The 12,686-nt window shown below is 35.6% G+C and overlaps 1 protein-coding gene across 2 annotated transcripts; it reads left to right on the forward strand.

Moving 5' to 3' along the window:
• Positions 1 to 1,571: 1,571 nt before the first annotated feature.
• NMS (neuromedin S) lies at positions 1,572 to 11,299 on the forward strand. Of its 2 annotated transcripts, none has more exons than XM_053457460.1 (10): positions 1,572 to 1,815; positions 4,063 to 4,118; positions 5,702 to 5,752; positions 7,614 to 7,673; positions 7,822 to 7,848; positions 7,923 to 7,970; positions 8,209 to 8,244; positions 8,521 to 8,562; positions 9,654 to 9,719; positions 11,230 to 11,299. In XM_053457460.1, the coding sequence occupies exons 1-9, from the start codon at positions 1,671 to 1,673 to the stop codon at positions 9,690 to 9,692; spliced, it is 504 nt and encodes a 167-aa protein (XP_053313435.1). In that variant the 5' UTR covers positions 1,572 to 1,670; the 3' UTR covers positions 9,693 to 9,719; positions 11,230 to 11,299. The 2 variants fall into 2 exon arrangements, with proteins under 2 accessions (XP_053313435.1, XP_053313434.1); XM_053457459.1 differs by having other exon boundaries at positions 9,654 to 9,705.
• The last annotated feature ends 1,387 nt before the right edge of the window (positions 11,300 to 12,686 follow it).

The raw sequence follows: 12,686 nt of genomic DNA on the forward strand, positions 1-12,686 counted from the left end.
GCGCTGCTTACCGGGCTTTGATCGGGAGCAGCGTCTCTGCTATTAGCAGCAGGAAACAGGAAGCTAGCACAGTCCTCACATAACTCTACCTCCCCCCTCCTTCCTCTGGGGGCGGGGCCAGAGAAGTTGCTCGCACAGCCGGACCCCTGCAGAAGTCTTCGAGTGGGAGATCTGCAGTTCAGGTAAGGGGGTGGGGGAGGGTTTTTGTGATTAATGTGTGAAGTATGTGTGATTAATGGAATGAATGAGTATTTAAATGTTTGTGAATGAGTGTGTGTGTGCAATAACATGGATGTGTAAGGGGGGTGGTAGCATGGCATAGGGAGGCTGTAATCACACTTCTAACATCCCCAGGTTCCAGCATGTACTGGCTGCCTTGGCTTGATAGGAGTGTGATTGCTGTTAGCAGTATATATCTCCAGAAATGCATTTTAACCCCCTATATGCCACTCAGCCCCATGATATGCCTTTAACCCCCTATATGCCAGAGTGGCATATAGGGGTATAAGGCATATCATGGGGCAGAGGGGCATATAGGGGATTAAAAGGCATATCATGGGGCACAGTGGCATATAGGATGGTATAAGACATTTCTGGAGGCAGAGTGGCATATAGAGGGTTAAAAGGCACATCATGGGGCAGAGTGGCAAATAGGGGGTTATAAGGCATTTCTAGGGGCAGAGTGGCAAGCCTGGGGGCAGATGTGCATAACTGGGGGGGGGGCAAATAAAAGGAAATAAAAAATATATTTTTCTCAATCATAGCTTTTATTAAATATGAAAATTAGTTTACATGTATTAATATTTACTAGTAAAACTTTTTTCCTATAGGGTAGTCTTATATTCAGGCTTTTTGTTTTTTTCCTAAGTAAATATTTTGATTTTGGGGGGTCGTCTTATAATCAGGGTCGTCTTATAATCGAGCAAATACGGTAGTCCTACGTGACCAAAACTACACTACAGGCTGTGAAACATTTTTGATCTAACTCTATTTGATCCTAGATAACTCACCTGACCAGGAGCCATTCTATTACGTTTAGGGTAAAGAGTTTTAGGTGAGCCACAAACTTTAAAGAACTTTTTTTTTAAGTGAAAGACACAATGTCATAATAAATGGCCCACAAAACTAAGAAGAGTCGATGAGAACAGCGATGTTAAATTGTTAAAATTAAAACGAGACCAGAGCAAAAAAAGTGCTAGTCTACAGTCTTAGGTCTGCACCATGTTGTTAACCCAATTTTGTATGATATCTTTGAGAAGAAGGACTTGCATATGTCATAAAGCCCTTATTGTCCATTAATTCCCATCGGGAAAAAGGAATGTATTTTGTTTCCTAGTGCTCTTCTGGTAAGATTATATAGTGCTCATGTGTAACACTTCCTAACCGCTGCAAAGTCAATGTGAGTTAGAAGAATCCCTATTGTGCAATAATATAGATTGTCTGTTCTTCCCTACTTACTCAACCCTTAGCTAATCAGCAACATCGATTGGGGGGGGCAGTGCCTCATAAATAAGAGCACAGCACGAGTGTTGGAGAGAAAGTAGAATCCTGCCAGGTGCTGATTGCTTGCGCTCCTATGGGATACAGTGATACATTTAAAGAGATAGATTTACGCTGTGAATGAGCCAGACACAGGATCTCAGATCTCGCCTCCAGCAGCCTCCGTTAAGATGCTCAAGTCTAGGAAACTCAACAGAACTACCACCGTGGAAGACCGAAAGATCCAGATGCATAAGTTGAGATATGAAAAGCGCTATACTCCACTGCCACTGATGTTTGCCATCTGCTGCCTGAGTGCCCTCCACCTTTCGTCAGGTAAGGAAAGCGCATATATATATATATATATATATATATTATTATTAATATTTATTGTTTTATATAGCGCCATCAAATTCCGTAGCGCTGTACAATGGGTGGACAGGACATATATATATATATATATATATATTATTATTATCTTTTATTTATATAGCGCCAACAATTTACGCAGCGCTTAAAACAATACATATATTCAAGGGATATGACAAAACGATACATTAGGTGGAGAGAGTCCTGCTCGCAAGCTTACAATCTTGAGGGAATATATATATATATATATATATATATATATACAATTCGTTACAAACCTAGTATAGGTATATTTCATTGGCGCTCCTATATGCGCTGTTTACAGTTACAGTGTATGTTTCAATGATATCATATAAGTAAAGTTCTCCAACAGCTCTAGTTTTAAGTATCTTGAAACAAACTCTTACCGAGTGGGAGATGGGGTGTGTTTGTAAGAGCTAGCCTTGGTGCTGAAAACTTAAAACAATGTGTTGTGTATTTTATTTTACACTTTGTTTTGACCTGGTTAATTATCTGTAGCATTTGTAACCATTTAATGTATGTGTTTTGGTACCAGTTATTCTATAGGAGGTATTGGCAATAAACAATTAAAAATTTTACGAAGTTTGGGATTTTTTGTTTGCTAATTTGGAAGTCTTCATTTGCTTTCTTTATGTAATAAAGTGCTACTTGTGTCATTTTTTTTTAAGTTCAGCCGAAGAGGTGAAATAGGAGTATAGTTTATTATCGTTATAATGAATTATTTAGGTTACATTTCCAAATAAGGAAAAAACGAATATTAATATAATTTCTATAAAATACTATTTGGTATATACCCCCTTTTTTTCCTAAATAAGATTTTTCCTTTAAACTACCTAGATGCTCCAACTAACCTTCTTTCTAAAAAAAAAAAAATGTAAACAGGGTGGAGGGATTCAAATAGTAATCATTTCTAAATTGCAATTTCATGTTATCCTTTAGCACCATTTATTACATTGAAAAGCAGTTGCACTAAAATATCAGCTGGTTTTGGGTTTGTTAACTCAGCAACTTTCACTGAACCACAGATTATAATTCAATATAATCACTATAATAAATAAAAACCAACATAAAACAATACGAACGAGAGCAACTTGTATTTCACTTGGTTTCACTCGAATATGTAGAAAAGTTTAGTAGAATATACAGTATACATATTTTGTTACAGTAGGTAATTGTATGCTGCCCAAACAATAAAAAAGGAAATACATTATTTCTCCATAACCACATGGGGCGACACAAAACAGTTCCTTTGTGGTGCTAAAACTAGCTTGACATGAATACATGGATTAATCGTGTGGATAAGAGGTCCAGGAAGGATGTGCTCTGTGATGGTTTGGAGAGGTCATAAGCAAGAATCTTAATCTTCTACTAAGAAGCACTTCAGTGTCTTGCGCTAGTCTTCCAAAAAGTTGCCCTTATCTTTTTTGGTATTAAACCTTCAACTCCTTAGTTTCAACACTGATCATCGGGTCATCATTATCATGAAAGCCACGGATCATGCCTGAGTTTCTCTCAAGGTGTGCCTCCAGAAAGCAATCGTACAAATCCATAATTTTCTTCTTTGCTTTTGGTAGAGCATATGCCCAGGGGTAGACCTCAAATAAAATTGGCTTTATGTAGAAATGGTTAGGTTAAAAAAGAATAATCTTTATAAAAAAATTTTGGACATCATCGACTATGTAGGGTCATCTGGTCTTACCAACACCCTTACAAGAATGGTGGTACGAAATGATGTATAGAAGAGCAAACTAAGAATTTTGTATCTTAGATTTATTATGTTTAATTCTGGATGTCTCTCTATGCAACTTTGTCATTAACAACAATTCTGATTTCTATTCAAGGTCTATTTACCATAACTGCACTGTATATTTTAAATTATATTATCATTGTTGGGTGGTGCCCTTCCTAGTTGTTCAAACAAGTGCCACATGCATGTCCCTAGGAAGGTTCAAACAATGACACCTCGCTCACCGCTCACGCATGTACAGGAGGGACAGTGATATGAGTAATATATCTGGTATATAAATATATATATATATATATATATATATTATAGTTTTCAAGATATATAAGCTAGTATAGCTCATTAGCATTGTCACTAATGATAACAGTAGAGAAATGTCACAGGATGCTAAATTCCATTATGATTAACATCCCAGAAAATACTGAAACTGTGTCTTTGTATCATTCTAGGTTTCCCACAAGCATTGCCACACTATATGGAAAATTTTGACATCCCTGAAAGTGAGGTAAATCTCCTAATTAAGTTTCTCAGTTGGTACTCAAATTGGGGTAATAGCAAATTATTTGCCTTTAAGGTCAATTCATTACCATTTGGTGGACATGTATTTAGAAATATTCAAAAATATATGTGCAACAATTGCATGAACCTTCAAAATATATTTTATCAATGTGTTATTCCAGGCTAATACAGGGCTAATGTTACATCGCACCTAGTAATCGATAAGAGATAAATGGCTGTGTCTTTGGCTGGGTTCAATGCAGTGTAATGGGAGCCACCGAATATTAGCAGGATGGAAAGGCTGTTATCAAAAGCGAAATACACTGATTCCCATGAAAATAAAAGAACATAAGGGAAGTTCTCTAACAAAACTGAGATGAGGCTTACTTGCGGAGTTTCGATATAGCTGGACATGGAATAGAAGAATTAACCATATGCGCTGTGCAATAGTTCACTTAGTGCTATAATGGTTAAACATTCAAAAACCAATTCAAAAAATTGCTGTTCTATAAAACAATAAACGGGACTGTAAGGTTGATTGGCCCCAGAATAATAGACAGGTAAAGCAAGAACAGTGCAGTATGAAAACAGCCTTGAGTTACAATTATCAGATGGACAATAGAAGCCACAAAAAAATGTATTCACAAAGGGGGGCACACAGCCTAAAAAGCATAAAAATCATAAACATTTAGTTTAGAAGGGTTGCTGCTACAATAATAATGCCCAATAAACACACAGAACAAAGCAAGAATTCAGCGCATACCCAGTGAATGCCATTTAGAAATCTAAGGCATAAATATTGGGCGATTCCGTCACACTTTAGGGCCATATATCACCCAAAATGTATGCCTTAGATGTGTTTTCTGAATGGGATTCGCTGGGTATGCGCTGAATTAATGCTTTGTTACTGATTGGTAATTAGCAGCAACCCAGGAATCTGGATGTTTATGCCGTTCATGCTTTTTAGGTTTTAAACCCCCCTTTCTGTATATTTTTGTGCTGTGCATATTTGCAGGTTCTGATCAAACCTGAGGGTAGAGAAGCTCCTCCTGTCACACAGTTGCCTCATTAATGGTGTCCAGAGAAGGTTTTAATTTGCTTTAGATTTTCTTTTGGGTTCAAATGCAAAACAGTCCCACTTATTCCGCTTCTTGGTAACCACTATAGCCATGAAAAGCTAGATAGGACTCGCCGAACTTGGTGGTGTAATATATACCACTTGGTGGTAGTAATATATATCCATAAAGTATGATGGAATCCCCAATGGTATTTGTTAGGCATGGGTTGATTTATTGCTTTGTTTTGAATAGAAAGCGCACAGATCTCAGGTCTACATGCTGTGGGTTGAGGTGTTGATGCCTCTCGGTATGCATTTCTAAACTGAATTAAATGTTTTAATGATTTTGCCAATTTTCATCTAATTTAACACTTTTATTACTTTTTTATATGTTATTAGTAGGCAGAAATCCCAGCTTACTAAGAATTGCTTGGTCAATACATCATGGAATACTTAAAATGTAAACATACTAAATCCTGTTAGCATGATACATAAAGTTAACTTTTTTTTCTCCTTTTTTTGTTACTTTAAAGAGACTAGCATTCTGCTTCAGCCAGTGGATAGCATTGCCAGATCAACCACAGGTAATCTAGAAACACTCCTAACTCTCTTAAACCAACAATCCACATTGTAATTAGCCCTCCCCATGTGGTTTTAGTTTAACGCGATGCATATAGCACATGACTGAAAGCACATTGTGTAAATGATATCATTTTTTGTACAAGAAGTGAGTGTTGTCATATGTGTTCTGAACACAGAAGGGTTTATTCACTAAAGGAGAAGATTGCAGGAGAGGAGTCATTTCAGCATTCAGACTTGACTATGTATAATAAAGGGCAAATCCCAGTAAGCATCGTCTGCAATAAAAGCTTGGTAAAACCTATATAATCCACAGTTAAATAGGTCATCCAATGGGAAAAAATATTTTTATCATTGAACACTGACAAAATCCTCGTATCTCATTTTATTCCAACACACTTCCTTTGTCTGCAGACCTCGAGGCTGCCATTATATCAGTCATTTGATATTTTGAGTAACTTTCCCTGTTTAAACACCACACTGATCTGATTCTTTAATCCCAATATTAATAATAATAATAAGCCCATTCCTTCATAGGCTTTCATTGGTCAGAATTTCCAGTTTATGATTAACACTGGGCCATGAGTTAGAACACATAAAAAGGATTACCATGCAACTGCCTGAAAACATTATATATATATATATATATATATATATATATATATATATATATATATATATATATATAAAACATCTTAACCCGTGCCACCCATTAGGACGTACCAGTACATCCTTAAAAGCTGTAACAAGATGCACCTTAGGACGTACCAGTACGTCCTGACTTATATACAGAACATATATTTATATATATATATATATATATGTATATATATATATATATATATATATACACATATATACATAAATACAGTTGCTTCCAGTAGGTTGATGTAGCTGTGGAAGAGACATCAGTCTCAGAAATTGACCAATTTACAATCTGAGGACAGAGAATAATCAACCGAATGCATGGCTGTGATTTACCACTGAGGTAACAGGCGCTGCTTGACTTGGACCACTAAGGATGCTAAAGAAGCAATGTCAATAAGACGCATCTTCATTTATCTCTGAAACATTCCAGGAAGCAGTCCAAATCCCAGGAGCACTTCTCAGGCAGCCTCTACCTTGTTATGAATAGTCAACCATTAATTCCACTTGTATTATCACTTTGCCACAATAGTACATACTGCAGCTCAGTATCAGGAGGTACAGTAAAAGCTTTTAATATAGCATGTTACAGAATATTATACTGTATCAGAGACATTGAATCCATTCAAGTGAAACTCTCATATTAGTAGGAAAATTGGACTAATAGGTCTGAGAGCTTTCCTGAAAACCAATATTCACAGCTTTAGTAAATGAAGCAAATACTTCTTAAAGAACAGTAACAGAACTACATATTTTGCTGTTGATAACATCTACAACAATGTCTACCAGTAGACAGTATACATGACAGGTAAGCCATGAAGGAGTTAAAACGAAGCAATGATGGAGAGTCAGAATGAAAACCTAACCTAATGTTTTAAATGCAGAAAAGGTCCATTTAGATTAACATGCTTCTATTGTTTCCATGTATTTTTAGAATACTGGGTGCTTTTATAAAAAGAATGTGAGAAACAAACCCCATTCTACATTAGGTATAGCATAAGTGAGTTTAGAAGGGCCTTGTACGTTGTGTATTACCTTGATGTTAAAATAGTATACATTAATATTGGAATTCAGCAGAGTGGTCAGAGTATTAAAGTCTTCCCTCTGACCTTTAATGGCTAGAAATGTAGTTCAATATGCAAAATTCACACATCAATAAAACCCCCCCCCAAAAAAAAATAATCTCTGACACCAATGGGTATAACGCTACTTGTCTTCCAGATTTCCAGTTTTGTTATGGACCTTTGTAGCTCCATCTATAATAGAATGAAAGTTAATGAGGTAAGGGCATTTTTTTCATGTGTTGTGTATATATATATATATATATATATATATTCTTGTATAATATACCGGTATGTATCCATGTTAAAAACGATATATGTACAATTAGTACATTTCCAATAATTATATGTGTGCTTGTTCTTACTAGGAAAATAACCAAGAAATATACAAAAGAGTAAGTATTAAATCAGCATATATATAATTTATCTTGGTTTTACACATATAACCAACTATTTTATTTATTTACAGTTTTTATTTCACTACTCCAGAGCACAGGACCCTGCTCTTAAAACAGGGGTAAGTAGTTTGGCATGAAAAACAAGTGCACGCACTTTCACAATGCGTGAATGAGGGACCTCGGTGTCCTTAAAGCTTACATTAAACGCTATACATTAAAGGTATCATTTGACTCCACTTTTGAAGACTGTGTTTAGACTAATAATGCAGTCCATATTGTTTTTTATAAATCGTCACATAAACTTTAATGGTTTACCATTTATTATGATATTGTTTATCTGTCTAAACCTCGTTACAGGAATCACAGATAACCACAGAAGAATTTACAAAAAAGGTATGTTCAACTCAAGTCACAGCAGATTGAAAAGATTTACATTTCACGATCATTAACATAGTGTAGGGAAAGCCTTATACTATGGCTTTTAAACATTTTAGTATTCTGGTACTATTGTTGTTACTATTTAGAGCTCCAATTCTGCGTTACCTGAATACTAACCAACTGACAATACGTAGAATATATACATTGGGATAGATTATGCAGATAACCCATTTAGTTTTAACAAATATAGTGTTCTACTGATGAATTTTTCTGTTTCATGTTGTTTTCCAGGATAGTTCTGGTGCTATGGGAAGACCCTTTTTTCTTTTCAGGGTATGCCTGCTTCATTATTCTAAAAGATTGATAAACCTATGATCATTCAGCAAAACAAGATACATAATACATACAAGCTATGAGAGATATATAATAATCCAGATGTAACCTGGGCTCCATCAAGCAGCCTTGAAGCCGATTCACTAAAGCCTAACACTTTACAAACAATTTCTTTCACAAAAATAAACACACGTACAGGGGCTTTTTAGCTCCGGGTCTTTCCCCAATCCCACATGCAAGTGGGTGCCAAGTCTATTCAAAAAGTCTGACTAACATGATGGTTATTTTTTTAGTTATCTGCTGTTGCAATTATTAGTAGAAATTAATTATTAAAACATGGTGATGATGACTCCACTCTTCTGTTTCATGTGATTTTTATTGGCCATGTGATGTCAAGTTAATTGGCCGACTAGAAAATTGAGGCTAACAATATGGTTTATTCATAACACTCCCTGACATCACTAATTCACAGTTATCTTCTTTAACCCCTTCATGACCTGTGACATACCAGGTATATCATGAAAAATGTCCCTAGAGGACCAATGGCATACCTGGTACATCATGGCTTAAAAAAGGGACCAACATTGCCGCAATCACAGGCCAGTTCCAAGCATGGATACAGTTAAATGAGCCTCCTTCTCAGGCTTCACTGGGTGATTCACTGGGTCCCAAGACCTTTACTTTTTTTTTTTAAAGTAAATTTCTTTAATTGCATTATTTTTTTTTTACCTGACTATATGGGGTGGCCATAGTGTAAAAATAGCTAGGTCCTTAAGAAGACCTCCTGCATAATGCATTCATTTCATAAATGCCATCATGCCAATTTACTTAAAAGATATATAAGACCAAGTTGACAGGAGAAAAAAAATCTGGGGTTAGCCCTTTAAGATGAAGATCTCTACAAAATCCTTGCAAACCCTTGCCACACTCTATAAATGAGGGCAATAACTAATGAGTACATCCAGATTTTGGGTTAAAACACCCGATCCATACTGACATATTGCTGAATGTAAAATGCCAAGATAATCATAATAACCGACTCAACAATTTGTTCATTAATCATTCATTTTTTTGTATGTGTTTCCTAACAGCCTAGAAATGGAAGAAAAGTTTCCATAGATGAACATTAGTAAATTAAAAAAGGTACTCTGCTTCAGGTCGTATTTATTTTTTAATCTCTTCATATTCTTTCTTATTGCCCCTATATATCTACCTTGTTAGTTTCCTAATAGATATTATGACTGTGGGCATTTGTAAAGTATACCGTGCTATGATACACTTGAATGTTTTCCAGAATACTCACTAAGGTCCCAGTTACCATAAGCCAATATGGTACTAGGCTGTACTGGCTGTTGAGTTCCACTTATTGGGTTTGCTGGCTGTTATGGATGAGCAGTACATGAAAGATATGCATGAAAGTGGCATAGACAGGGAGTGCGGCCAGTGGAAAGCCATATGATTTCATGTGGGTGAAGCCGGATGTGAGTTGGAAGTGATGTTGTTGGGTGTTCTTAGAATGGGGAGACACAAACATTGGGACGTGTTGAAACTAATGGTCTGCTTTGGAAACGTAGGTTCATTCTTTGTCTTACGCTACGGAATAAAGTACCTTGCTATACTTTCTATTACAAGGTGCAAGAATTAACATCAGACTAATTGAGGCCCTTGTATTAGAAAAAAATCCTAGTAAATTGTACATTCTGTCAAGCTTGAATGAAATATGGAATAATGTATATGTTTTACAGGGGACCTTTGTGCACTTGCCTGAATGAAACAAAGTTGTGAACTGTTGTAATGTTTACATGTAGACGATTGATGGTTTTAATGATTCTGTAAATTACTGCCCCATATATCATATTGTCTCATTTATAATTCTCCGAACACGGTTGGTGCTTAATGAATACAAAACATACATACATAATGACTATTCTATTCTCTAGGGGGATATAAAGCTTTCATTAGAAGGTTAAGTGCAATTAGTAGCCCATAAAAACCTAGGCATAATTCAGATGTTTTATTGAAGTTCAATGTATATATGAGCTATCTGTTATATCTCATAACAAAGCACACTTTGTTGATACATCTTAATAAATAAGATGTGGTGTAGATGTCACATTCGAAACAAAGCTAAGTTGCAATGTAGACATTTCAACTTTAGAAATCTTGAATTTGTAATGAATTGGTATAGTTTGTATCTATAGAAATAATTAACATATAATTTAGAATGTAGGTGATAATATTAAGGTTTTGCGAGTTTCAGCTATTTTGTATCACATTTGTTAAACTTATGACATTTCTAAATGTTGGAACAAGTGTTTACATAAGATTATGGTAGTTGTGTAAAATGAACATACAATATCTGTATGCTAAATTTACTCCCCATCTACTCCTTTACTCCCCTTTATTTTATATGGGTAGCTTTATGATGTATGAAAACCCAGAGGCTCTCTTCCACACATAAGCGCCTCAGCTTCTTTCTATATTGGAAACCCAACATTTTTCAACAACAAATGGTGACCTGCTCACTTTACTGATGACTGATTAGTTTTTGTTGATTTCAAAACATGTTTGAGCTTTATAGGTGTCAGAGATCAGCTAACCCAATGTTATCGTTTATGGCTCTTGTGATTTTTCCAATCTATATGTTTTTTTCTTTCTTTTTCACAGAATCCACTTAAAATGTGCTGCATGGACCGGATAAGACTTATAACACAGCCCTCATTATTCTACAATAAAAGTGATCTTAAAAACACCTTAGGGCACCTTGCCCACGTGGACCAAAAAACCTTATTGTCATAAAATTGTAGACAGTTTATCTTTGTGGAGAACCACAATTGTCAATAACCTAAAATCAAAATTATATTTATTGCCTTGTGATGTTTGGTCTGAAAAATGCATTTTAAGATTAAAAACATATATGAAGTATATATTTTAACCTTCTGGTTCTTTGGGTTTTTTTTCCCCATACATTTTTGGAAAACAAGATTTTTTTTTACAAGTTTCAAATATTTTAGTTCAGGAAAGATTGTCTTGATTCAATATATAATTCTATAAGTTTACTTTAATGATCTGATTTATCAAATAAATAACACATGGTATGAATTAACTGACTTTTCTTGAGATGGGGCTGAGTGATTGGGTTATTAATGGTTAATATGCCCAAATGGATACACTGGGTAATGATGGATGGCACTTGTCTACACGCTGACATGTTTGCAGTAGATCACTGTAATGGGGCACAGTGTACAGGACTGTTGAGATGGCGCAGCCTGTCAGTTTTTCACGTGTCACACATTCTCTACCAAATCTACACCCAACAATAAGCCATTCCGCGACTCACATATTGCCATGTATTGTTTTATATAGCACCATCATATTCCGCAGCCATACCAATAACTTACTTATGGACTATATATATATTTTTTAAATTATTGTTTGAATAATGGTAAATGATATAGTGCTGTTCTGTTTTTGAATACAGTATATAGGTATACATAACACTCAATTACAGTTAATACAATGATGTTGTGTGCAGCTGTCATTGTCTAAAACAAATGATTTACTAAAAATCCTATATTCTAAGCTATTTGCTGTAAACTATGATGAACGCAACAGCTGATCCAAAATATGACTAAAACTGGACCTGTTGCGTTCCACTGTTAACACCTCTCTACCACACCTGTTCAGAAGACGGCAATTGGTAGCAACTGCAATCACAGACCTCCACTAAGAAGCCACAGTGCTTTACAAACAAAATTGGTTTCTTTTTTTAGCAGCCCTGATTCCTGATACTACATTTTCTATCACCACTGACTTGGCAAGGGAGATTTGACAAGGAACAATTTCTTATAGCTCATGAGGTTATGGACCCCTGTGTTTTTCCCCAAATCAATAAAGAACATATTAACTAGATAGTCCTTAGAGAAAACCAGGGATTGCAGTAATGTGTCGGTCCCCAGTGACAATCTTCCTGGAAACATGCATTGATGCTATCAGCACGTCCTCCAGTTACATTACCTGTGATCCAGAATCTGAAACCAAACGACGCGGCGTAACGTAACAGATAAAGCAAAACTTCAGCCCTTTTTTCATGTAAGATCCATATTGGAGTACAATATGCATTA

The sequence above is a fragment of the Spea bombifrons genome, chromosome 2 (genome assembly GCF_027358695.1).
Source record: "Spea bombifrons isolate aSpeBom1 chromosome 2, aSpeBom1.2.pri, whole genome shotgun sequence".
Lineage (NCBI taxonomy): Eukaryota > Metazoa > Chordata > Amphibia > Anura > Pelobatidae > Spea > Spea bombifrons.

What these genes read in the sequence shown, in the direction of transcription:
- NMS (XM_053457460.1), top strand. Translation starts at nt 1,671, where the DNA reads ATGCTCAAGTCTAGGAAACTCAACAGAACTACCACCGTGGAAGACCGA. An exon ending in CATTGCCAGATCAACCACAG is followed by an intron (nt 5,753 to 7,613) that starts GTAATCTAGAAA and finishes CTTGTCTTCCAG; the next exon opens with ATTTCCAGTTTTGTTATGGA. An exon ending in GACCCTTTTTTCTTTTCAGG is followed by an intron (nt 8,563 to 9,653) that starts GTATGCCTGCTT and finishes GTTTCCTAACAG; the next exon opens with CCTAGAAATGGAAGAAAAGT.